The sequence below is a fragment of the Budorcas taxicolor genome, chromosome 3 (assembly GCF_023091745.1).
Source record: "Budorcas taxicolor isolate Tak-1 chromosome 3, Takin1.1, whole genome shotgun sequence".
In the NCBI taxonomy this organism is placed as follows: Eukaryota; Metazoa; Chordata; class Mammalia; order Artiodactyla; family Bovidae; genus Budorcas; species Budorcas taxicolor.
The window spans coordinates 118,054,062-118,079,502 of record NC_068912.1 but is presented as its reverse complement, the minus strand read 5'-3'; the positions used below and the strand labels follow the sequence as shown (position 1 = coordinate 118,079,502).

Here is a 25,441-nt window from a genome sequence, read left to right as displayed (position 1 = left end):
CCCCACGTGTCCGGATGGGAGCGGTTAAGTCCAGAGATGCTTCCTCTCCACCTTGCATCTCAAGGGTTCGCTCCAACAAGATTCTGCTTCTCAACCTCAAATTGACCAGGGATGGCGGGACGGAACCTGTCCTTGAGAGCAGACTTGTTTCTCTGGAAAGGGCCTTCTCGGAATCCAACGCCTATGCCCAGAGAAAACTGGAGGACCCCAGGCCAGGAGTGCGCGGAGAACATGGCGCCGTCAGCCTCACGTCAGCAAGCCGGGCGGGTTACCAGCGCCCTCTGCCGGCGGAAGCTGGACCCAGTGCGCTTGCGCGCCGTCGCCCCGCCCCCGCACAGCCCCGCCCGCGCGCAGGTCTCTGGGGCGGCAGGGCCACGCCGTGCGCCGATTGGTGGCGTTCCGGGCCCGCCCTCGGGTGATTGACGGCTCCCGGGCCGCCGCCGCCGCCGCCGCCTCCGTAGCCCCGCAGCCGCCGCAGGGTGTGGAGCCCGTCGCTGGTCGCGGGCTGCGCGTGTGCCGCAGCCGCCGCCCAGCTTCCGTCATGGACCTGTTCGGGGACCTGCCGGAGCCCGAGCGCTCGCCGCGGCCGGCTGCTGGTAAGCGGACGGCCGCCGGGCCGGTGAGGGCCAGGAGGGCGGGCGGGCGCGCGCGAGGGCGAGCGCGGCCTGCACCGGCGCGGGGAGCCGGGCCTCCGCCATGTTCGCTGCGCAGGAGGAAAGGCCGCGCGCGCCCCGGCGCCCTTTGTGCGCGGCCGCTTTCGCTCACGGGAGCCCCGCGCCGCCGGCCTGCGTCCCGACCGGCCGCCTGGGCAGCTGGTAGTCCCGGGCGCGCTCCCGGTGCAGCGTTTTCCTGTGCTTTGTGTTCCGCGTGTACCCCGGCGACTGAAGTGGTCCCCGGCTCGGCTGCTCGTGATTCTGAGGCCCAGAAGAGAGGATTCGTTCTCTCTGCGTCCTCCGATCTTGTCTCATGACTCGGAGTCGTTTTGTGGTGTTGTTGTTCCCTCTGGGCCCCAGGAAGTCCCCTCTCCCCAAAGGGAAGACCATTCGCCCGGTCCGCTCCCCACCCCCGGCTGCCCCCTGACCTCGGCTGCCGTGCGTGTCCCGGAGGCCGGCGATCGGAGCTCCACGGGGTAGCCCTGCGGGGACTACCACGCCTGGTCCTCTGTCCGGCGCGTTACAGCCGCGCCCAGGCCGAATTTGGCAAGACTTATTCACGTTTTCAGGTGCAAGACATTCAGCTGGATGCTGTGGTTTAGGAATTCCCCCCCGCCCGCCCCCCGAGCCTAACTCGGTGGCAGAAAACGTGGAAACTCTTCAGAACACTTTTAAGATTCCAGGCCCAGCTCAGCCCCACTCAGCTTGCAAGCCCGGAAGGTGGGGCCCGGCCTCTGTGTTACGAAATCCGCAGCTGATTTTGTTGGACAGCCCGGGAGCGGGTCTGGAGACCCTGGTTCGGCAACTGCTGTTGTCCTAGGGGCATACGAAGGTGACTGACACCCAGCGTTTGCTTGCTTTCAGAGAAGCCGAATTCTGAATGCGAGTGGTTGACATCGAATAGGGCCAAAGTTAATGACTGGGAAATGCTGAATGTCCCGGGAAAGGGATGTTTGTGGTCCGTGCATGGAGAGTTGGGTGGGAGGTGGTGCTGGACTCGGGCCTCCCAAGACGGATAGACTTGTAATTTGCAGAGATTCTAGGCGAGGGAACAGTGTGCTCGTTGGGGAACGTTTGGCTCTCGGGTTTACCTGCGCATCCAACGTGGAGGAGTCGCGACTTGCGACTCGGATCCATGAAGACGGCTCCCAAGAAGGAGTTGTTCTGCCCTCCGTAGGGCCTGGATTCTGTCATGTCACATGTGGACGCCACGCCAGTCTTAGGAGGCCGTTAGTCACAGTAACGGCACTGTTTTCCCGGCAGAACATGTCATTTTGCAGATTGTTTCCTAGATTTCTTTTCTAGATTGTTCTCGTTGTGGGTGAAAACGCTGGCTTGTGTATGCAGGCTCTTTGACTCTGTTGGTGGAGGATAACTTCTGTCTGAATACATTCGGGGCAGAGTTTGCGTTTGCAGATGCACTTGTAAGCCTGTCATTTTTTTTACTCGCATCACTTTCTACCTGAAATTAATTTGGGTCCACTCAGGCGGAACGGACCCCTGAAAGATACAAAACTTGACGAGTCTTTAAGTTGGTGCCTGGCAGGACGTATCCAGCCCTGGCTGAGACGACAGGGTGGCAGAGGTGCTGCGTGCTGTTTAAACCCGGGTTCCCTGAAGAGGGGATCAGTGACCTGCCTCCTGCCTGTGAGGAGTGTGCTGGCCCTGCCACAGGTTCTCCTTGGCTGAGTGTGTTTTCTGTAATAGCGTTAAAAGCAAAGAAGGCATGCTTTCTGAGTTCGCTGATGACAGGATGCTGACAGGGATAAGTACTAAAGTGAGTACAAAATCAGAACCCAAAGTTATCTTGACAGGCATTTCGTTAAAACCAGTAAGATTAAACTTAACAGGTTAAAAAAAAATTCATTTGAACAAGAACAGAAACTGATTTCACGGTTTTGTAAAAGTACTTTGATTTTTGAAAATTTAACTCAAATGTCATACTTTTTGTTTCTGAAAAATTGTTGATAACATTGAATCCAGAGTGAATGAGAGGAAAATAAAGTTGGCTTCTTGAAGTAGATGGAGAGAGGAGGCTAGATTGCCACTGTCATAGCCCTCAAAGGATGTGCAGGTGTCACAGATTTCTGAGCTAACGCAGGAACAATAAAAGACCTAGTCATTTTCACAGACCCTAGAAGAGCTGTTTGGGGCATGTACTCAGACTGGTTTCAGGTCCTAATTCTGCTCTTACTGTCTTCTGTGGCTGTTCCTGCATCTGAAAAATCGGTGTTGCCGCCTACTGTTACCCACAGGTTAGAGAGAGGGCTGTGTGTGGGGAGCAGAGGCTCTGTGCTCAGTGCTGACAGATGCTGGTGCTCTGTAGAGGTTACTCTATGAGTTAACTGTCACAGCTGTTCCAAAGAGGGGGAAATGCCCTCTTAAATGGATTCTGTGAAAACGCCAAGTGTCCAAAGGGAAGAAATATCCACTCCTCTGATCATGTCAAGTGTATTTTACTTAGTGTTTTGATTTTTGCTTTGAACATCACGTCTAATGTTCCTATACCAAACCTCTTACTTTTTGTGATCTGAAGAGAAATATGGAAAGAATACAGTAAATGTTTTCAGATTTTGTGCTGAATTAAAGGTTTTCATCCCAACCCTTAACAGGTTTTGCTTGCTGAGTGAAATCAAGTTTCTAAAGTACAGTATACATACTTAAAGAGGACGTGTATTTGTTCACATTAGATGGAAATGGAATTTCTTTGCTTGTTGTTCAGTCTCTAAGTCATGTTGGACTCTTTGCAATATCATAGTCATTAAAGTGCTGATTGATGTCTTTGAAGATTGACAGCTTATATTTGGTAGTCTGAACAAGTTAAAGGTGTCTTGGTTTAAAGTCATTTGTGTAGTAATCTGGTTTCAGTTTTATAGGGTGGTTCTTTCACTACACCAGTACACTTGAAAACTGATGGTCTGCTGTTGACTAAAATACTTGATTTGCAAGGCATCCTCAAAATATTTCTTTTTATGAAATTGGAGAGCTAAATATAAAATAAAGGCTAAGGTATTAGAAAAAACTTGAACTAATTGTAAAACCTCAGGGTTAGTAAGAAAAAAGTCATTAAAAAATTAAAATGGATTTAGCTATGTAAAAATAAAAAGTTTTTGCAGTCAGAGTAGCACAAAGGCAAAAGACAAACTGAGAGAAAATAGTTGCGGTACCATTACTAAAGGTTACTACCCCTGGGAAGGGAAAAGCTCAGACAAATTAACAGGAAAAAGAGGTGACCCATTAGAAAAGTGGTCAAAGGATGTATCCTGACAGTTTACAGAAGAAATGCAGGCGCCGATTGATGGGAAGTGGTGCTCAGCTTCCCCAGTCACTGGGAAGGAACAGCAGGCCACGGGTGTGCCATGTTTCTCACTCGGCAGATTTGAAAATTGGCGCGATAATGAGCATTTAGAGAAATGGACATTTTCATAAAGTATGTTGAGAGTGAAAGTTACCCCAGCTTTTTTGGGAACACATTTTGGCATTTGTCAAATTTCTTTGTTTGCTTTCTGACCAGCAGTCTGGCAGATAAAATGAGGTTATAAGTCTTGGGCTGTTCATTATGGCATTGTCATGTAATAAACCGGAATCACCCCGCATGCCCATCAGTAAAGGACCCGGACAAGTGAGTGGCAGTGCTTCCTGTATGTTGTAGGATAGTGGGCGACTGCTGGAAAGAATCCTTAGACCCAGCGTGCATGAACAATGATATATGTAGAGTATCGTATATAATGGTGGCAGTGGCTCATGGTAAAGAATCTCCTGCAGTGCAGGAGCAGCAGGAAACACAGGTTCGATCCCTGGGTTGAGACGATCCCCTGGAGGAGGAAATGGCAACCCACTCTAATATTCTTGCCTGGAGAATCCCATGGACAGAGGAGCCTGGCGGGCTACAGTCCATGGGGTCGCAAAGAGTTGGACACGACTGAAGTGACCTAGCAGCAGCATCATTGTATATAGTGTACTTCTCCCTTTTAAAAATTAAAATGAACATCTATGATTCAATAAATGAGCATAAAGGGAAATGGAAAGTACACACTAAGGTGTTACTCTGGTGGGGATAGGTGGGGAAGTGGGCCTTTTTCTGATACATCCGTGGTATTTGGAAAACATACACAGCTGTCCGTCACTCTCTGCGGGGGATCGGGTCTGGAGTCCTCTTCAGATCCCAAGATCCAAGGATGCTTAAGTCACTTATATAAAATGGTGTGGTATAGTTGGCCCTTTGTATCCACGGGTCAACTGTATCATATTTATAGTTAAAAAGAAAATTCAGGTACAAAAAGCAATTTAGGCAAAATATTTAAGCTTTTTGTTGCTATAAGTAGCAATTTTTTGCTAACCTGAATGTGATCAGCCCAAGAGTATTTTTGTCAGCATGATATGTAACTTTCAGTAGACTTAGCTTCAGAATGTAAATAACTTAAAAAAAGAAATCTAGATGAGATTAACTGTCATGAAAAACCTGTTTTCTGTCCTGTTTGTTTCTTTATGAAAGTTCTTGTATTTAGAACTCAGGGACTACTTCTAAAGTTAAGGTCAAGGTCACACATGGTCCAATGATTGCAGCCCCAGATACTTTGAATTACTATTTATCCAACACGGAATGTAAGGTTCTGGCTAACCGGAAGTTCCCTTTATAGCATCTGTGATGTAGAGATTGTTTTTAAAGATGCAAACTGTTCTAACTTTGATCCTTATGATGATGTGGAAAGGTACTCCGGAGATCTTATAGAGCCTTAGGATTATCTTTGGGGCGTTGTATAAAGGTTAAATGATCCTTGTGAAGTTCCAGTAACAGCAAGGAGGCAGTATATAACATCTCACCGAGAGCATGTGCTGGGAAAGCAGGTTGCCTGCGTTTCAACCTCCGCTGCTCACTGGCTCTTCTCTTGGACAGTTACTTAAGCAAGTGCATCAGTTTCCTCATCAGTAAGTAACCATAATAATACTACCCACTTCATAAGATTATTGTAAGTATTCAATCCATGAAAGTGTGTAGAGCACTAGAGTAGTTCTTGGCAGGCAGTGAATGTTTAGTATCATGTGCATAAGCCATTCTCAGTTGTGGCCAACAAAACTCTGAGATGATCTCACTGTGTTTAATTGCAGTACCACTCAGAATATTCTAGAGTGACAGAGAGCAGTTGAGGTTCACTCTGTTCAGCAGGGGAAGAGAGGCTGTTCTCTGGGGCTGGTAGTAGGTTTGAGGCACTCTACTAATTCAGCAAAGGAGAGCGGCCAGGCTCGTGCTGAGCTGGAAACCCTCTTATGAGGAATGCTTGCCAGGACCGAAAAAGTATTACCTGGGTAAAAGAGGACTCCCCCCGCCTCCCTGCCGTGGACACTGGATTTGGAAAGACCTGATATAGAGAGGTAGTTTAATTCAGAAATTAAAATGTGGCCCTGCATAAGTGGAAGGGTTGGTTGCTCTTCAGGTCAGCCTCCTCCCTGCAATGTCCCTCTGTCCCAAGATGCCTGGTGCTCTGACCCCGCTGAATATAGTGCGACTGTTCTGGCTCATCCTGTTCAGTTTGGAGTCTGTTAGAATGGATATGTTGATGCTTAGACTAGTACGGTTTGAGTTCCCCTGGAAGTGGCCTGCTGAAATGTCAGGGATTCTTGTGGGAGGAATAGCAGAGTGAGTGAGTGGTCTTCCTAAATGCCTTTTAATGTCCTGATGCTGGTTTTGGATTACTCCCCATAGAGTGTGTCACTTGTGAGGAAAGTGAAACTACTTGTAATTACTTAATGTCTTTATGATAATCCTAAGGGAGAAAACGGTAATTTAATGAAATAGCCATTCCCTATTTGTGTTACGGGTATAAAGCAAAAGAGTTACTTTTTGTTAAATTAGGAATTTATCAGGTATTTAATGTACTTCTGACCTAAAGACTCCTGAAGAAATTTCTTTCCTTGGAGTTTATAAATTTTACTTAAAACTTTTAGTTTGTAAAAAGGTAGAGTTGATACTCAGCTCGTTTCTAGGCAGAAAGACAAGATGGATGAAACTTTTGGGGCACACATGTTGAGCTGGTTTTTAAATGGGTGCATCTCTGTGCTTGAGCTCTGAGGAACAAGGTCAGTGTGCTCAGTCGCAGAGGACGTGGACATCCGCATCTTCATCTTGAGCCCGTTGTTTCCCTTACATTCCTGTGGGCTGGTTCCTATATTTCATAACTTAAGTAGAAGTTTTGAGGAAAGCTGGAGAAGGAATAATGATTAAATTTTATGTGGAAAGGGATAATTGAGTATAAAACATTAAGACAAGTACTTTAGTTAGGTAAATCTTTAAGTTTTTAAATAGAAAGATTTCTTAGCTTTTTCCTGAGTTTATCTTGGAATATCTAAAATTCCTCATTTTCTTCATAGATATTTATTGAATTGGGCTCTGTGCTGGAGACACCAGGTTAAGACAGATTCGGGCCTCTCACCATCTCTCTGCTTGTGTGTTTAAGATTCTACTTGGTAATTAGTTCAGAATGTTATTGAAATAGGATTTTTTAAGATCGGTAGATCTTTGAAGAGTCCCTTTATTGAGGTTCTGAGATAGAATTATTGTTTTGCTCTAGAATCAGTTTTTTCTTCTCAGGATTCACTCTTAAAGAAAGGTTTTTTAAAATGTGTTCCTTTCAATACTGAAATTAGCAAGAAAAATACTTGTTTTCCTCAAAACACTCAGTAGCCCCTAAAATTCCTGTTGGATCGTCTTTTATTGCTTGTATATTGACGGTAACTGTTGGACGCAAATGTCCATATTAAATGACTTTGAGAAAGTATTTTTGGAAACGGTTACTCAGTCCAGTAGAGAGGAGAAGATCTGAATTCACTAGCTGCCTTATCGCAGAAGACCCCCTGCCCCCCCGCCCAGCCCCGCCTGGCCGGTGTCCACGTGCTCTCTAAGCAGGTGTTCCATGTTCTAGGGAAAGAAGCTCAGAAAGCACCTCTGCCCTTTGACCGTCTCCCTCCGGCCAGCAGTACTGACTCAGGCACAGTCTCCAGGCTCTCCCAGGTGTGTGTCGACGTGTCATCCTGGGATGGTAGTTGTCTCAGTCTTTCTCCCTTTCCCCCGTTTTCAACACACAGATGTTTTAGGTGTTGGACGGTCTTAAGTTTTGAATCCATGGCTTCAGGTAAGGCAGAAAAATCCACTAGTTGCTAGCCCTGAGGAACTGCGCGAAGATGTTGAGCAGTGTTCTCTGGTTCATCGGAGCGTCTGTTTTACTAGTGGAATAAGACTGAACTCTAAGGCAGGTTTTCCGTCTCCTTTGAAGTGATGAGACTTAAAGGAGGTTCGGGACGCTGCGTGCACAGCATGAGCTGCACTGGATTGGCGCGAGAGCTATGGCCTGTGTGGGCATCCTGGTGGGATGGACTCGGAAATGTGCGCCCCCCACCCCGGCTTTGTGGGCTCACTCGGTGTTCTGCTGTGTTTCAGGCTCTGGGGGACCTTTGCTTTTTGACGATCTCCCGCCAGCCAGCAGTGGCGACCCAGGTAAGTGGTAGGGAAGCTAGTCCAGTGTGCCGATGGAAATAATATATGATGTTTTACATAAAGTGTGTTTACTTGGAGCTGTAAAAAGCCTTAGGATGACGAATCATAATACTACATAAAGTTTATTAAAACTAATAGATAGCAGGAATTCCCTGGCACCCCAATGGTTAGGACTCAGTGCATTCTCTCCTGGGGTCCAGGTTTGATCCCTGACCGGGGAACTAGGTTCCCGCCAAAATGAATAAACAAACTAAACTCAATAGGTACCCTCAGTTGGGAAGCAAAAATATACATAAATACTGCATCACTTTTTGGTGATTATTTTCTACTGCTTGGAATTTTAAGAATTCAGTCGTTTACTTTGACCTCTGTTATTAATGTTCTTTAAAAAAAAAAAATCTGAGTCTGTCATTGTACTTTTGCCTTGTTATGTTCCTGACAGATCCAGATGTATCCAGCAGAAAAGTATCTGAATATGTGAAGTATTTTCCACATTTATATGTGAAGTACTTTTCACATTTCACACTGAAAAGATATTTTCAGTATCTCTGATAAATTAGTCTTCTGTTTTATGCCACTTACAAAATGGAAAGAATTGTGATCTTTAAATGAAGTTGGAATGACGCTGCTTTACTGACTGGTACAGACGGTGTGCAGGAATTTGAATTCTTGAAGTTTAAGACCTTGGTTAATTAATTTCCAGTCAGTGCTTTTATGTTTGTCCTCAACATTCTTTTTGTTGATTTCATTTTTGTCAAGCCTATTAACCCTGGCTCTACTTGTTTCTGTAAATGTTTAACTTTTCCTTTTACGTCCCAATTGAACAGAAGGGGAAAACAGAGCAGATTCCTCTAGGTTGTCATACATGATGAGTCTGTCATTCCGTCTGAGGACTTCTCACATGGGACTCCCCCAGAGGGGGTGGGGCAGGGCGATAGTGGGGGGCAGGGAGGATGCAGGCTGTCCTTTCATATGTGAGTATCTTCGAGTGTGGAATGACCTTCCTTATGTTGTCAGATAGAACACTTGCTGCTTTTCAAGTATATTTTTCTGTATTATTAATTAATTACTACTAAGTCATTGGAAAGTATGGATTAAGTTAGTATCTTTCCTATACTTGGGCTTCCCAGGTGGCACTAATAAGTGGTAAAGAACCCTGCCAATACAGGAGATGTAGGAGATGCGGGTTCAATCCCTGGGTCGGGAAGATCCCCTGGAGGAGGGCACAGCAACCCACTCCAGTATTCTTGCCTGGAGAACCCCATGGACAGAGGAGCCTGGCCAGCTACAGTCCCTAGAACTGCAAAGAGTCAGACATGACTGAAGTGACTTAGCGCACACATATTTCTGTATTTAGAAAAAGTATCACAGTCATCTTTCACAAGAATTCTCAGATTTTCAGGCTATGTGTCCATACAAAAATATTACAGCATTCTCATACAACTTACCCTAAAACCTTCCTAATAAAGACAGTGCTCTCAGTTATAATGAAAGGTAAACGTGTGCAACTAGGGCTCTGAACAGATTTAGTTTAAGGAGGGTTCAGGATAGTTATGTCTTTGTTATCCTTAGGGCAAAAGGCAATAAACTAATAGTAACTTAGAGGACTTCCAACACCGTTATTAACAGCTTTTTTTTTTTGGATGTAAAATCCAATCTTGTATCCAGTATTTAGGATTTCTTGAGAAGACTTACTCTTCTCAAGCAGGCAAGAGCCATTTACAAAAGTTGACTACATTCTAGGCCATGAAGTAAGTCCTAGTACAGAATCAATATCATATGTAGACCACATTCTCTGATTACAGTGTAATTTACTTTGAAGGCAATAACAGTTTAAAAAATTTCTCTGTTTTCCGATTTAAAAGAAAGGAAGACTTTTTTTCATACACATTTGGAAAACTGGAACACAAACAGTAAGTGGCAGGAGGCTAATGGAGAGACCATTGAGAGATCCATGACATTGTCGCAGTTAATTTGGGTTGCCCTGTGGGATAGGATGTGTGTGTTACATTGTTCCAGAAATCTGTCCTTTGCAAGTAACTGATTATTCTTGAGGGCAAGAATGTTTCCTTTTTCCCCTCAGTACTCAGAAAGGTTTGGCAAAGAGTAGTTGAATGAATAATAAATGGTTGTATGCTTTTATACCTACATGAAGAGAATACTAGGGCCATTCGTGAGACACTTGATGGACCAGGGACTGTGATGAACGCTTTCCATAAGTTTTCCCCATCGGTTTTAAACAGCCTTCTGAGAGGACCGTTTCCTCCCTGTTGTGGGTGAAGAAGCTGAGGCCTGCAGGTTGAGTGACTTGCCTTAAGGGCACACCCCTTGCAAATGGCAGAACTGAGGCTTAAAGCTAGACTCGGTTCCGCAGTGCGCGTTCACTGCAGGCGCCCTGAGCTCAGCTTTGAATGGACACCCACCCCTTTGCAGGCGGGAATGGCTTTAGCAGTGCTGTTCTGCCTTTCAGGATACAGACGGCTCTTATAGCCTGATATTGGTCTCAGTTTAAGCCTTTGTTAGTGTGTCTGGGCTGGTTCAGGATGTTTCACTTTGCAGGTTTTGGAAAATGTATACGTAAGAGCTTGTGGATATAAAATACCATGTGATGTGTGTGCCATAGCCTCAAAGTATGAATGTGTGTCTTTTACCACTGAGAAGCCTCTCACATAACCTCTCGAGGCCATCTGAGCAGGGCCTGGATTTTATTTGTGGGCACCCAGGGCACTGCCCCACCCCTCAGAGGCATGGCTATGACCACTGAGCCTCCCCCTCTGCCAGGCCTCGCTCGAATGTCCTTTCGTCTCCGAGGGCTGGGAGGGAGCCAGGTCTGCTCGGGACTTTAACGTCTATAGCTGTGTTTCTGTCTGGTTTTTACTTTATATTTCCAGGCTCTCTTGACACTTCGATATCCCAGGAGGTAAAGAATGAAGGGAAAGGAGCAAAGAGAAAAGCCTCTGATGAAGAGAAGAATGGCAGTGAAGAGCTTGTGGAAAAGAAAGTTTGTAAAGGTTTTCAGACAGTTTGAAAACAAATGTATTAGACTTCATATTGTGAGACAACCCAGAGCAAAAACAAGCTTAGCTTTCCAATGATAACACTTCCTTTCTGTGTCTGTGTTTAAGAAGTGGATAGGGTTCCCTGTTTGCACATGGATTTCCGAGTTCACGCGTGCTTCCTCACTCCTTGCCCTCCATGCGCTCCATCTCTTACTCACCTTCGGTCAGGTAGGAAACCTGCCTTGGTCCTTCAGGGGTTAGAGACAGGTCTACTCGGCCTTGGTTAGCGTGTGGGTCCCCAGGCTCTCTCTGACTACATGTCCTTGACCTCCGCCTGTTGATTAGCAGTTGGAATTCTGTGACGAGCTTGCAGGCAGCGCCCCAAGAGATGACCTGAGGCTGGAAAGAGCAATTGAAATTTGTTGTCCGCTTTGTAACGTGTCACAGTGCATGAGGAATAAGTGAGGAGTATCAGCTAGATAGAAAGCTGTGGGTTTTCACTGACTGCAGCCGTCAAGCCACTTGGTTGCATGCGGCCAGTGGTCTCCAGCAGAGGCCGCAGGCTCCCGCAGGGGACGTGAAGATGCGGGCTTCAGTGTGGCTGGCCACTGCCTGGAGCCTGCAGAGCGCTGTGCTTGCCCGCGGGCGCCCTTCAGGAAGGGCATCTAGCACTGACGTGGCTCTCAGTGTCAGAAACTGAGCTCAGACCAGCCCTTAAAGAGAGATTCCTACACCTCCAGTGGGCTCCTTCTTCCTTCTCCTTCCTCAGTTAAAGCAATAGCAGCTGATCTTTCCATTTGTTCAGTCTTCCAGCCTCAAGCCTGGAAACACATATTTCCAATGTATCAAACAGGGCACTTGGGGTAAACTGCTTACTTATGTTTCTCTAAACTAGAGATTTTTATGTCCTCATGAAGTTACTGACAGACGAGATTTGCAAAGAGCTCCTTGCCCTGGTCCTGTCTCACTTCTGTGGGGTGATGGCGCGCTCCTTGCTCTGGTGCTTTGACCAGGCGCTCTCTTTGGAAGAGCCGGTCTGCTCTGACTTGCTGTCGCCTGCTGTCTCCTCTCCGCTGCTCAGCCTTGCAGAGGCCACCCATTCAGCAGTGGTCTGCTTTCTGTAGCAGACTTGCCACCTGGGAGATGTCTGGCAGGGCAGCTCTCGGACACTGCTGGGTAGAACAGCCGCAGCTCCCTCTCACTTGCTCTGGGACTAGGGCGTCTGGAGAGGAGGGCGCAGTTTTGTATTGGCTTTTTGTTCTCTTCCGTAGCCTCTTCGGTGATCTTCGGCCTGAAAGGCTACGTGGCTGAGCGGAAGGGCGAGCGGGAGGAGATGCAAGACGCCCATGTCATCCTGAATGACATCACCGCGGAGTGCCAACCCCCCTCCACTCTCATGTGAGTGTCCTGCTCCGGCAGCCTGGGTGGCGTAGAAGTCTGTTCTGATGCTGGTGCGGTAGCGAGGGCCCAGAAGGAGACCAAATCAGCAGAAGGCAGACGTGGAGTTTTCCCTGCAGTGGCATAAAGTGAAAGTGAAGGAAAAGGTCTGGAGGAAGAGCCCTTGTCCCCAAGAGCAGGAGTGTGCTTGGAGTTGCTTTCAGAGCCTGGAAAGGGGCTTTGGAGAAGCCTCAGGAGGCTTGTCTTTTGGGAACAGATTTAGTTGGGGGACACCAAGCCATAACTAGTAGATGCCACACTGTAAGATTCTGAGTTATAAACCACATATGAGAGGTGCATATATACATATATGTCACGTTATGTATAATAGTATATATGGAAATATATATACACACATATAGCAGAATACCAGTCAGCCATTGAAAAATAAACTTTGCTGTTTGCACCAACATGGATGGGCCTCAAGAGTACACTCAGCAAAATAAGTTTATTGTCTCATGGCTCATGATGTCCCACATTGAGAAGGGATTCTAGAAACATTGAGGAAAAGAGCAGCTCTGCAGAGTCAAAGTCATTCCACACAAGCATATCTGTTCTTTCCTTCTTAAAGCAGTGTTTTAATGCTGTTTATCTGTGTGTGAGTTTTCTGGCAGACTTGAAAGGGGAATAGGAATGGGAGTGGTAGGGTAGGCTTTAAGGATTCGGTGTCAGAGTCTGAGCGGGCGTTCTGAAACTGTCTGTTCTCTCACAGCTGTCTTTGACTGTCAGTAATTTGTCTGTGTTTGTCTGTGTGTTAGTGTATAAAACTAAATCTGCTGTAAGTAGAAACCTAAATCTGTTCTAAATAGAAAAGTGTTCTGAATATTAGTGAAAAATCAGAGTTAACAGATCTTGATTTTTGAAGCAAGTGTGAGTTTTTAATTTTAAAATGTCATGGATGTTACTTCAGTATCATCTTAGGTACTGTTACTGCTTGCTGTTCGAGGTAAAAGCTTTAATGGAGAGGAGTAATCTTTGCCTGAGGATCTTGCTGACTCTCGGTTCATCATTCCAGCACCCGGGTTTCATACTTTGCTGTTTTTGATGGACATGGAGGAATTCGAGCCTCAAAATTCGCTGCACAGAATCTGCATCAGAACTTAATCAGGAAATTTCCTAAAGGTGAGGCTCAGAGCTCAATCGGTTGGCGTTCACCTCGGGGTTGGCTCTTTGTGGTGCTGAGGGAGACGTCACTGGCTTTAGCGAAGAATCCTTGATGACTGGAAGAGCCCAGCTTAGAGGAGGCTGTGCCGAGGGGAGCAGGGGCTGTGCGGCGGGCGTGGCGCTGGCGGTGTCTCTGGGCGACAGTGCCTCTTGCCTCTGCACTTGGCAGGGTACTCAGGCCCCCACGTACAGTGGAGGAAGCACTGCTTGTTCTTGGCCATAACACAGAGTGGCGGTGGCGGGAGGGCCATCTCCTTCCTTAAGGCCTCGCTTTCTTTCCTGCCTGCTGCCACAGGAGATGGGATCAGCGTAGAGAAGACCGTGAAAAGGTGCCTTCTGGACACCTTCAAGCACACCGATGAGGAGTTCCTTAGGCAAGCCTCGAGCCAGTAAGTGTGGCCGTGTGGAGGCCTATGAGTGGGGGCGGGGGTGTGGTGTCCTAGACGCATCTTAGGCCTTCCGATACGGTGTAATGCCAACGCTCGTTGTCTGAAAAAATCCTAGCGCCAAGTAAGCGCTTACAGCTTAATGAAATCTGAATTAAAAAAAACACGTATCAAAGAAACCGTGCATTTTAAAAGTATGACACTTCCCTTTCAGCTCTGGAAATTCAGTCTCAGAGTGCTAGCATGTTGATGGTGACTGTGTCTCTGATGTGTTTCCCCCTTCCAGGAAACCTGCCTGGAAAGATGGCTCCACCGCCACGTGTGTCCTGGCCGTAGACAACACTCTCTACATCGCCAACCTCGGGGACAGTCGGGTATGTGGCTGTGGTGCCGCCCACTGAGACAGCAGCGCGTCCGAGGGGGACGAACTGTAGGCAGCACTGTTGAGTATGGTTACAGCCACGACGGCGGGGTTGAAGCTTCATCCTTGGGGGGCTGCTCCAAGGGCTCTGTTGCAGAGTTGAAAGTTCTGGGTCAGGGAATCGCTGCTAAACTGGAGGCTGTTCTGGGAAGACTTCCACCCTGTCTCCGACAGGTACAGAGCTGTGAGCTGGAATTTAATTGGCCCTCAAGTAAAACTACTTCTGTTTAAACAACTCTTTGTCTTCATTTCTTTGACCTCAGTAGTAATGAATGAAAAGTAGTAACCCCTGCCTCTCCAAATTATGTAATTTCAAAATAACTCAAAAGCTGTGACTAGAAGAGTGCTCGGTGATGGGATGAATGTCCGCTGAGCCTAGGACTCAGGGCTGAGGGAGGAAACCCAGCTGCTTCCACTGATGACGGCCTGCATCGCGTCCCGGCTGTGGGGGCTGACAGACCTGGAGGGAGGGCTCCTTGGGGGCTCTGCAGTCCCTGCTGTCTCCCTGGCCAGGAGCGGACGGCCCCTCCCTGCCGCTCGCTTGCCAGCCAGCCTCCGTGCTTGTGCGGCAGCCTCTGGACAGTGACCTTCCCGGTCGTCAAGCATCTTCAGATCTGGACATCGCTGGTCCCCACCCTGGTGCTTTTAGGGTGACTTAGGATTCGGGGCACTGGGAGCCGTGAGCGTCCCAGATGAAAGCCCTGCCCCAGTGGGGTCTGTGTTGGGGTGACCCTCTAGTGGATCTCTCTGGTGGGACTGCCTCTTGTACACGGGCGTTTAGACCAGAGGACTTAAAAATAGCATGTGTATGCATTAGCCAAAAGAGAGACCTTGGAGTCAGACCCAGTTTCAGTCCTGGCCCTGTTCTGTGACTCCAAGCATGATGCTTATCCTCTGGGCCTCACGCTTCCCCCTCTGCAGAATAAGAGGTTCATGCGGAAGTGCCACACAGTAAACACGGTGACGGGAGCACGCGGCCATGTACCTGATCAGCCACCAAATGGGCCAGTGTAGGCTCGGGGAACAGCAGCACCTGAAGGGGCCTCGGTACTTTTTAGGGACCTCCCTGTCACGTCACAGGTGGGAAGATGATGGCCTGGTGAGGGGAGCAGGGGGCTGTGGTCAGCCAGCTCTTCTCTCCCTTAGTGTTTGTGTGTGTGTGACACCACTTTGCCACTTGATCCTTCTGACGCTGGACCCTCTGAACCCAAGTTTGTCAGCAGGAGGCTGAATCTGAAAGTCAGTCGTTAACCTTGCTCTTCCCCTGTCAGCATTAGGCATTGGGCTTGTTCAGTTTCACACCTGTTGCACTCTCGTCTTCCCAGGCAATCCTTTGTCGTTACAACGAGGAGAGTCAAAAACATGCGGCCTTAAGCCTCAGCAAGGAGCATAATCCAACCCAGTATGAAGAGCGAATGAGAATACAGAAGGCCGGAGGGAACGTCAGGTAACCAGAGGGTGGCAGGGGCTCCAGGAAGTGGGGCACCGTGGAGTGAGCCGAGAGGCCTCCGCGGGTAGGGCCTCCTGCCTTGTACAGTCTTCAGCATGATGAGACTGTTTGAGGGCTAACTTGGTGAACACGTGTCATAGGATTCACGTATGTCCAAGTGGGAGCAAACAACATGTGCGAGAAACGTGCTTCCCTACATCTCCAAAAGGATTCCTGTCTCAAATTCAAGCTTACCATTTCCAGCATTTTCTGTGGTCCTAGGAACTTTCCTCAAATCTACTATTTGTCACAACTGGATAAGCTACACTTTGGGCAGTTTCTCCAGAGAGAAAACCTGAAGTGTGAGACAGTAGCATGAGCTGGTCACCCCTGGGCTTCCGGGAGCAGCTTCTCAGGCCCAGGGCCGCTCTTGCCTGGCTCGGTCTGCCGCAGTTGTTTGATCTGTCTTTACATCTTTGAAGACGGTGCCAGCTCTAGTTAAGCAGGGCTAAGGACGCAGCATTAGGAATATCACCAGAGGTGTTTTCTGGTTCATCTTAGGTTTGAGCCGTTTAAGATTTCGTTGCCTGTTGGAGATAAGGGAGAAGTGAGGTGCCAGTGTGAGACGGCAGCTACTCATCCTTGGAGGTGTCTTTCCTCTTCTGTTGTTTACTTGGGGCAGTTTTTGTTGTCTCTCCAGGCTGTTTCTGGCCGGTGGTGCAGGGAAGTCTCTGGAGAGGAGTCAGAATTCTTAGGGTTGGTTAAAAAACTCCAGGGTTAGTAAAAGGTGATTTTGGTCTGGGTTGTGGCTGTCTGCGTGGGCCAAGAGAGAATTATAGACTGGGTCTGACTTGGGCCAGTGCCGTGGCTGGGCCCCCGTGGACGCTTGTGGGAGCTCATGCCCAAGAGTGTGGCCCCAGCGCCAGGGGTAGTGGCATCGCCTTTTCCGTCCTTTCTTAGAACTTTAGAATTCTGCATTTGTCTGAGCTCTTTGAGAAGATTTGACAGTAACATTCCTATGGCTGAAAGTGAGATCAGCTGTATTGCATTTACTTCCTGGTTCCCAGTCCCCGTTTATTAAGGACTGTGTGGACTTAGGGTGCACCCCTCGATTTGAAGAAGACAGTGGGGGTGCTCAGAGACAGGAGGGGTGACTTGTTCCCGAGCTAAGGGCTGGGCTGTGGCCCATCTCCTGCCTGAGGCTGGGGCTGGCATGCGCTTTCTTTTCGTCCATGCCCTCTCACTTTCATTATTAAGATTTTCAAACATGCAGAAAAAATTTTTAAATAGTAAGCATTTAAATATCTACTACCTAGATTCAATAGTTAACATTTTGCCGTATTTGCTTTGTCTGTTTATGTGTGTGTGTGCGTGGCTGAATTATTTAAAAGTTAGTTGCAGACATAACATCTAAGAAAATAACCATTCTTTAGTTTGTATTAGGTTATCTTAACATTCCGTCTGTGCCCTCATTTCCCCAGTTGTCCCCAGAGTGTCTGTGTTGGAAACTAGGGTCTTGTCAGCATTGGACTCGCGTATTTCCATGAAGAATCATCTCTGCTTTGGCTTGGATCGTGTCCCTAGTCCGCCCTTGTATAGGGTCACCAGCACCATTTAAGGTGCCTGTATGTTATGTCTTATAAAGCAGAATTTAGGTCTACAGGCTGCTTTAGATTCAGGCCACACGTTTTCAGTAAAGGGATCTGATGGGGATGCCAGGCACTTCTGCCTGCCCCCACGTCAGTAGCCGAGTGCCGTCACTGCTGGAGATGCGTGCTGCGTGCTGGCCACCATGCGGCAGCAGAGGGCTCCAGGTTAGAGGACTTGTTTCTGTGTGTGGTCTGCCGGTAGTCTGGGGAGGTCCACTTGGGCACCTGTGACTGTTGCCCGTCAGCCTTTCAGCTGACGATTTTAGCGCCCCTCAGTGACCTTGCATGAAGCAGCTACTTCACAGGGCCGGCAAAGAGGACCATCGACTTCCGGCTCCCTCTGCACGTGGTAGCAGGCATCCGGTTAGGGAAGGCTTTCCTTCATCAACAGGGGGTGAACCAGTTTTTCCCTGAAAGCAAGGTATGTGTTGCATCTTCCGTCACCATTTGTGGAGTGGGGGCACCCACGGTTGTGGAAACTAGTGGCTCCCGTCCTCGCTCCAGGAGCCCCTGCAGGTGGGTTTCTGTATCCAGGGCACTGACTCTGGCCGTAGAGGCAGGGTGTTCTTGCTGCTCGCGTGCCCTCGGTGGCCAGCGGGAGGGAGCGCCTTCCGCACGTCTGCCGAGCTCTAAACAGCTCCACGTGCTGGGGCTGCTGGGGTCACCTGCAGTGGCATCAGTTCACACCCGTTCCAGGACAGAACCAGGACACAAGACACACCTCTGTAGCCTGTGAGTCTGGATTGCTCCTTCTCATTCAGACTGAGCATTCATCGGGCGTTACAGGGCTTTCTCTTAACCTCTTTGACTCAGTAGCTGTAGTGTCTCCTTTTATCCTGAAAATCTTGGTTCCTAATAACGTTGCATATTTATTTGCCAGAATAGCTTTTTGAAACTTGTAGCATCAGCAGCGTCACTGTTACTGAATGTGAGTTCCTTGCGGTGCTCTCGTCTGTAGCCTGTGTCTCACTGAGGATGTACCGAGTATTGTGTGTAAACGTGGAAGAGTTGTTTTCACTGTGGTTTTGTGACACTCTGGTTATCATGATCACTAGTTTCATTTTGTTTTCAACTTCAGGGCTCTTTCACCCTCTATTATGAAGCATTTACATGGTGAGATAGGAGCCCACTGTTGATGGCCATTGTGGAACACAGCATGGCAGTTCCTTACAAATTAAAGATAGATCTACCATCACAACATTGTAAATCAGTACTTTAATAAAGAATAAAAATAAAAATACATAGACCTGCCATGTGAGCCAGCAGGTCCAGTCCTGGGTCTGTGCGCCCCGGAATTCAAAGCAGTGGATTTGAACCGATACGCGCGTGCCCGTGTGCCCAGCATCATTTTCCACAGTGGCCACAAGGCGGGAGCAACCCAAGCGTCTATCGCTAGATGAGGAGACAGACAAAACATGGACCCTCCATGAAATGCAAGCACTGTGCAGCCTCGATAGGCAGGGAATCCTGTCCCATGGACGAACCGTGAGGACAGCTTGCCAGGTGGAGTGAGCCAGACACAGAAGGGCAGGCACTGCTTGATTCCACTGCATGAGTCCCCGAGCGGCCAGCGTCCTCGTCGGGATGGAAGGCAGGACGGGGTGGGGGGGCGGGTAGTGGTCGCAGAGTCCTGGTAATGCCACTCAGCCGTTAGCTTAAACGTGGAAGTGAAGATGACCGATAGGATGTTACACATTTCACCATGATTTTAAAAGGGAAGAAGACCCACATTTACATGGTTAGCTATCTAAAACACAGAGCAGAGACTTGCTTTCACGTCTTGTTCTCTTCCCCCTCATCTGCTGACCTTTCCAGCGTGTCTCCGTGTATGCATTTTACTTTCCTCCTTCGTTACACTGAAGGTCGTGGACTGAGTGCAGTGCCTCACGCTGCTTCAGGAGAATTCCTCGGAGAAGGTGAAGACAGCTTGATGTTTATTTAATGAGGAAGGCTGTAGCACCTGCGCACTGCATATCTGATACGGTCTCCGATGACAGGGAGACAGTTCTGGAATCAGATGCAGTCCTGCCCTGTTGCACCCATCCTGATGAAACTCCAGACCTTGGCATCTGCCATCCTGGGACGGTCAGAGGAAGATGGAGCTTCCACCTCCCAGCCTCAGCTTCGCGAGCCCGTTAAGACCACTGTGTCCCTGGGCCAGAGGAGCTGCAGGCAGAGCAGGGTTCCGCTTGTCCTGGTAGCCAGGGTGTTGGTCTCTGTGCCCCTCCCCCACTGTGAAGGGAAAACCAGACCAAAACACCAGCAGAAGGCGCTGCGGTCAGGAGGTTCTGGTGACAGACTGCACCAGTGGGACAGCCGATGTCTGACTGACGGGTGGATGGAAGGGAGGCGGGAAGGACGCTGCGTGGAGCACAAGCCGCAAGTGCTAGAGGGTAGGAGGCCAGGCCTGTGGGCGGCAGGTCCCCGGGGAAGGCAGGCTGGCTCGGGGGCTGGGACTTCAAAACCCACTCCCTGCCCAGCACGGTGGGAGAAGAGTGGATTCTCGCGGATTGCCAGGGAGAGGCCGCGCAGAGCATGCAGCGTCCTGTGCTGTGTGGGGGAAGCTGGCTGTGTGTGGAGGGGCTGTTGAGGCTTTGGGTGGGCGCAGTCCGTGACCCACGTGGCTGGTTCTGGGCAGCCCTTGCCAGGAGCAGTCATATTAGACTCGCTGGGCACAGAGGGCAGGTGGTGTGGCTATGCTCCTGTGACGTACAGCCTGCGTCGGCCAGGGCCTCTGCAGCTGGCTGGCACCCGCACCACACACACCCCATGCAGCCTGTTGTGCCAAGGGCATGCGGAGCGGCAGCAGCCCACTGGGTCGGCTTCCGAAGCGTGAGTGGACTCTGAGTTGTCCTGGTGGTACCTGGGTCTTCGGTCCTGCTTCTGTGCGCACGCAGTCTTGTTGAAACAAGCTGGGTCTGTGACTTGGGAGGAGGCCGCGCCAGGCGCCCTGGCCCTCGGTCCTGAAGACGCACTCTGGTCCACGGGCTCCGAGCTGCTGCCTCTGGCGCGCTAAGGGCTGAGGGTCCCCCACGCGTCTCTCCCCCCTCAGCTCAGCGCCGGCGCCCTGTGCTCCCTCTTGCTTTTTGTTCTGCTGTTCATACCTGAGAAGATTGTTCAGCTGCTCAAAGATACCAGCACAAGTCTTTGCTGCTGGTGGTTTGGCTGTGACCACCAACCGGGAGGGTGACTGAGGGCCAGCGAAGGGCCGGGAGCCAGGCGGGATCCTGACTCTGAGAGCGGCCCCGGCCCCGGTGGGATCCTGGCCCCGGCGGGCAGACGGCTCAGCTTCCAGGGCGCGTTCCCCGTTGGGAGCCCCGTGGTGACGCGGCACCTCCGCGCAAGGCTCTGCGGTTGGCTGAGCTCTCTGGCCCCCCTTGTTGAGTGTGGCGTCTCCTCTGGGCTCACACCCGAGAGCCTGGGTGCTCGGGCGTTGTAGCTGCCTGAGTGGCAGAGCAGGTGGCCACCAGGATTGTCCTTGGGAGCAGCAGGCATGGGGCTGCTCTCCCTACTGACAGGGCTGGCTGTCCTAGGCCCTGCAGTCACCTTTCCCTCTCCTGATTCTGTCCAGAGTCCTGTCTGTATTTAAGTCATTAGACCATGTTCATACCCAAGGTAAAGACACTTGCTTCTGAAGCAGAGGGTAGTCACTTTCAGGTGTTTTCCAAACCTAAAGTGAAATGCAAAATATCCCCCTATCCCAGCTGTTTGTAACCCTGGTGGCTTGAAAGTGAAAGAAAGTGGAAGTCTCTCAGTCGTGTCCGACTCCTGGCACCCCCGTGGACTGTACAGACTGTGGGACTCTCCAGGCCAGAACACTGGAGTGGGGAGCCTTTCCCTTCTCCAGGGGGTCTTCCCAACCCAGGGATCGAACCCAGGTCTCCCGTATTGCAAGCGGATTTTTCACCAGCTGAACCACCAGGGAAGCCCAGGAATACTGGAGTGGGTAGCCTATCCCTTCTCAAATCAAACCGGGGTCTCCTGCATTGCAGGCGGATTCTTTACCAACTGAGCTATCAGGGAAGCCCATGAGGGCTTTAAGGTAAAACAGATGAAGCCAGGTCTGCACCCAGTCAGGCTTGACTCTGGGCTGTGGGTTGACCAGTGAGTTAGGCCCGGCGCGGCCACGAGCCAGCTTGAGGGGGTGCGGGTGCCACCCGTGTGCGGGGCAGCGGGCCGGTAATGACCCGGGACAGGAAGACTCCGCGCAGTGCTGCAGCGCTGTGTCATTGGCGGCTGAGGGACGTGGATGCCACAGGTCGCGTCTTTCACCCTGTCCCACTCCTCTGCTTTTGAGCTCTAGAGTCTGGGCCCTGGGAGCCTGGTCTCAGGTGGAGTCTGATGTGCTTCCTCTCGCTGCAGGGACGGACGTGTCCTGGGTGTGCTGGAGGTGTCCCGCTCCATCGGGGACGGGCAGTACAAGCGCTGCGGGGTCACTTCGGTGCCAGACATCAGACGCTGTCAGCTGACCCCCAACGACAGGTAGGCTCTCGCGGGGCACGGGGCGGCCGCCTCCCTTGTTTCTCTGCTGACTTCTTCCAGTTCGAGTACTGAACCTGGGGTGGCAAGCAGCCAGCCGTGTCTCAGGCACCTTGCTGGGCCCTCCAGGTGCAGGGATAAATAAAATCCCATTCTGCTCTCGTGGGTCCAGCCTGACCACGCATGAACAAGTGTGTCCAGTCCCATATGTCTTCGGGGTGCGGGTGCCCCGGGGGCCTGTGGCCGTGGCGGGAGGGAGACATGCGTGTTGCAGGAAGCAGGGCTTTCCCGTGGGGGCAGACACCAGGGTGGAGCAGTAGGCCAGGATGCAGGTGTGGCTGGCTGATGCCACGGGGCGGGGGCGGGGGCATCGGGAAACCATGGCAGGCACTTGAGGGCAAGTTGTAGAGGCCTGGGTTCTCTGCTGAGCAGTCTGGGTTTTAGCTCATAATGGGAGAATCATGGGAGGTTTTTAAGCAGAGCCGAAGTAGTTTGAAGAAAGAGACCTCTTGTCCACCTCTGTTTCTGAGCTGCTTGAGAATAAGGCCCTGTGCCTGGCAGGAGAAGGATGGGGTCCAGGGGCCTGCATCAGGGGCGTGGGCACTGAGGTGGAAGTGAGGCGCCGGGAGGCCAGTGCTGCTGAGGGTGCCTTTCCGCACCCTCCACGCCTGCCTCAGCCCCTCGGGGCATGTTTCCACCCGCTACTCCAGCTCCCCAGGTGACGCCTCGGGAGAGTCTTGTTGCCACATGAGACGAGGCCCTGTGCGGTCCCTGCTGGGCAGCAGAGCAGAGCCCCCTTCCGGGGTCTGTCACCTCGGCAGAAGGGGCTGGCACTGCTCGGACTGGAGCCCTACCGGGCCCCAGGCACAAACCACGTGCCTGCAAATGCTTGCTGAGTGAGTGCCCAATCAGAGGTGGAAAACCAGGACCTGGGTGTTGAAACGAGGAAAGAGACGAGCGGGAGAGCCGGAACTGTCCCACCCCCTCCATCCCTGTCAGAGAGACTCCCTGGGAAGCCTGGGAGGCTTTGAAAGGGACGGAGGCCTCCTCAGCACTGAAAGCGGATGGCTGCCTTCCCTTCACGTGGGCAGTGAGCACTTGACGTTCCCGAAGTCCAAGCGTCCGTCCAGTTTGGGGCACGGATTGAGGCCTGTGGAGACACACACTTACGTGTATTTACTGTGCCACCTGATAGATCTTCCTTGGTGATCTTCCTGGAGTTTGTCTAAGAAACTGGGATTGGGTTAATCCCTAACTTTGGTGAACAGTGTAGTCTCCGTTTTGATGAATACCATCTCACCCAAAGTATTTTTAAGTAGCTTTAACCTTGATCTTGTAGATGTTAAATTGGTTTTAAAATGTTTAGCTTTTGAGTAGTTGGCCAAATATGTTACCTCCGATGCCAGGACATTTTGTAAAGTTTGCTGATAAAACCCATTTATGTTTCTCTCCATGTCGTAGGTTTATTTTGCTGGCCTGTGATGGCCTCTTCAAGGTCTTTACCCCAGAAGAAGCCGTGAACTTCATCTTGTCCTGCCTGGAGGTGAGTGCTGTCAGGAGGGGGTGGGTGTCCATCGTTCTGGCTGCCCTTGGGCTTCAGAGGAGAAGTCCCGGGCCCCCTTCCCGCCGTGTCCCCGTGCAGCCCTAGGCCCCTTCCTCCTGTGTCCCCAGGGGGGAGTGGGAGCTCCATCCAGGGCGCTCACCAGTTTCTCCCCGCCCCCCCCACGGGGACTGGGAGCAGTTGTCCCTCATGGGGGCCGTCTCAGGAATGGTGGGGCGTGGGATCCCTGTTCACCAGCACCCCTTTCCTACCTGGTAGGACGAGAAGATCCAAAGGCGGGAAGGGAAGCTCACCGTGGACGCCCGCTACGAAGCCGCCTGCAACAGGCTGGCCAACAAGGCGGTGCAGCGGGGCTCAGCGGACAACGTCACCGTGATGGTGGTGCGGATAGGGCTCTGAGCGGGCGCGGCCTTGACTCCGAGGTTCGTTTTTTGTGTTGTGCACATTATGTGTTTCGTGTACTCCTGTGGGATGCCCATGGCTGTAAATAAAGGTGTTTTTTCTAGACTTTTGAGTTATTACGTCTTGAGCAACACCTTGACCTTTTGGGGTCGTGTTTGCTTTGAATGTGTGTTGGGTCTTTCCTTGCTCAGTGTCGCGGGCCTCTCGGATGGGCCAGTAGTCGTGGCCGTGAGCTGCTCACCGCGCAGGCTCTGTAGTTTAGGGCTCCTCTCCCGTGCTGCTGCCCCCGATAACTGGCTGGAGAAGTGGCATCTCACAGAGGGGAGTATGAGGCGGTGACTGGCATAGCCAGGCCAGCGCCAGAACCCAGGGCTGCTGGAGGAGCTGGCTGCTTTCATCTCTACAGACAAAAATAAGCTGACAGAGCGTTAATGCGGCATGAGCCCAGGCTCAGCCAGGAGGTCAGGGGGATAGCTGAGGCTGTCACCCTGCAGAGCAGTGCCCCACCGGGCCCTCCAGAACACCCGAGTGCCATTCATTTCCAATCCTGTGATGACAGGCGCCGTCTGGCTGCCGCTGGATGCCCAGGTGTGGAACACGCGCGTCTCCAGGTCTGGGCAGTCCCGCTGCAGCCCCCTGTGGCCTGAGGCCTGGCCTCCTGGCTCGGGGGCACGTGCACTGGGCTCTGGGCTGGGCTGAAGTTGGGCTTCACAGCAACATCCTGTCCAAGACGCTAAAAATGCGTGATGAGCCTCCTCAGGAAAACAAACTCGAAAATTCTTTTCATGTCCTTCTTCACACAGAGAGCAAGACAGTGGTATTGCTGGTAAAGCTCCTTAGTAAGACAGCTTTCAGGTCCTCATGTGTAAATTCCTGCCTCGGGATGATGCAAGACTCTGAACACTGGCTTTTGAAGCTGTTCTGTCATGCTTGCGGGCCTCGCCCAGCCTGCACACAGGCCTTATCACTTCGTCAGCTCCGTTAGAAGGACTGGCCTCCCTGCTGCAAGTACCTCGGGAACACTTCCAGCATATCCCTTCCCAGCACGGAGGGCCAGGCTCCCTTTCTGCGGAGGCAGTGTGCCATCACGGGAGGAAAGAGCCTCGGCATCTCAGAACTGGGAAACCACGCAAGTTACTCAGCCAAATGTTTTCTTACAGCCAACAAGGTACCAGTCTATGAGCACCTGTCCCTAATTCCCAGAGAGCCGCTTCCTGGAGCTGGGAGAGGCTTGTGGGGCTACCCTGGCCAAACCCATGCTCCCCCTCCAACCTCAGAGGGAACCTCCCCCCTGGAGATCGCCTCTCGTCCTCAGGAGCCTGGCCTAAAGGACTCCGATTCTGTATTTTTAAGGTCGGCCCTTTGCTTC

The 25,441-nt window shown here is 50.7% G+C and overlaps 1 protein-coding gene across 2 annotated transcripts; it reads left to right on the top strand.

Moving 5' to 3' along the window:
• Positions 1–473: 473 nt before the first annotated feature.
• Positions 474–24,177, top strand: ILKAP (ILK associated serine/threonine phosphatase). Of its 2 annotated transcripts, XM_052636528.1 has the most exons (11): positions 474–596; positions 8,089–8,145; positions 11,037–11,156; positions 12,416–12,542; positions 13,597–13,703; positions 14,041–14,134; positions 14,418–14,505; positions 15,878–15,999; positions 21,993–22,112; positions 23,571–23,652; positions 23,929–24,177. In XM_052636528.1, exons 1-11 carry the CDS (start codon positions 542–544, stop codon positions 24,067–24,069), a joined length of 1,113 nt encoding a protein of 370 aa, XP_052492488.1. In that variant the 5' UTR covers positions 474–541; the 3' UTR covers positions 24,070–24,177. The 2 variants fall into 2 exon arrangements, with proteins under 2 accessions (XP_052492488.1, XP_052492489.1); XM_052636529.1 differs by lacking the exons at positions 474–596; positions 8,089–8,145; positions 11,037–11,156 and adding an exon at positions 11,201–11,372.
• Positions 24,178–25,441: the final 1,264 nt, after the last annotated feature.

What these genes read in the sequence shown, in the direction of transcription:
- ILKAP (XM_052636528.1), top strand. Translation starts at nt 542, where the DNA reads ATGGACCTGTTCGGGGACCTGCCGGAGCCCGAGCGCTCGCCGCGGCCG. An exon ending in CCAACCTCGGGGACAGTCGG is followed by an intron (nt 14,506 to 15,877) that starts GTATGTGGCTGT and finishes TCGTCTTCCCAG; the next exon opens with GCAATCCTTTGTCGTTACAA. An exon ending in CAGCTGACCCCCAACGACAG is followed by an intron (nt 22,113 to 23,570) that starts GTAGGCTCTCGC and finishes TCCATGTCGTAG; the next exon opens with GTTTATTTTGCTGGCCTGTG.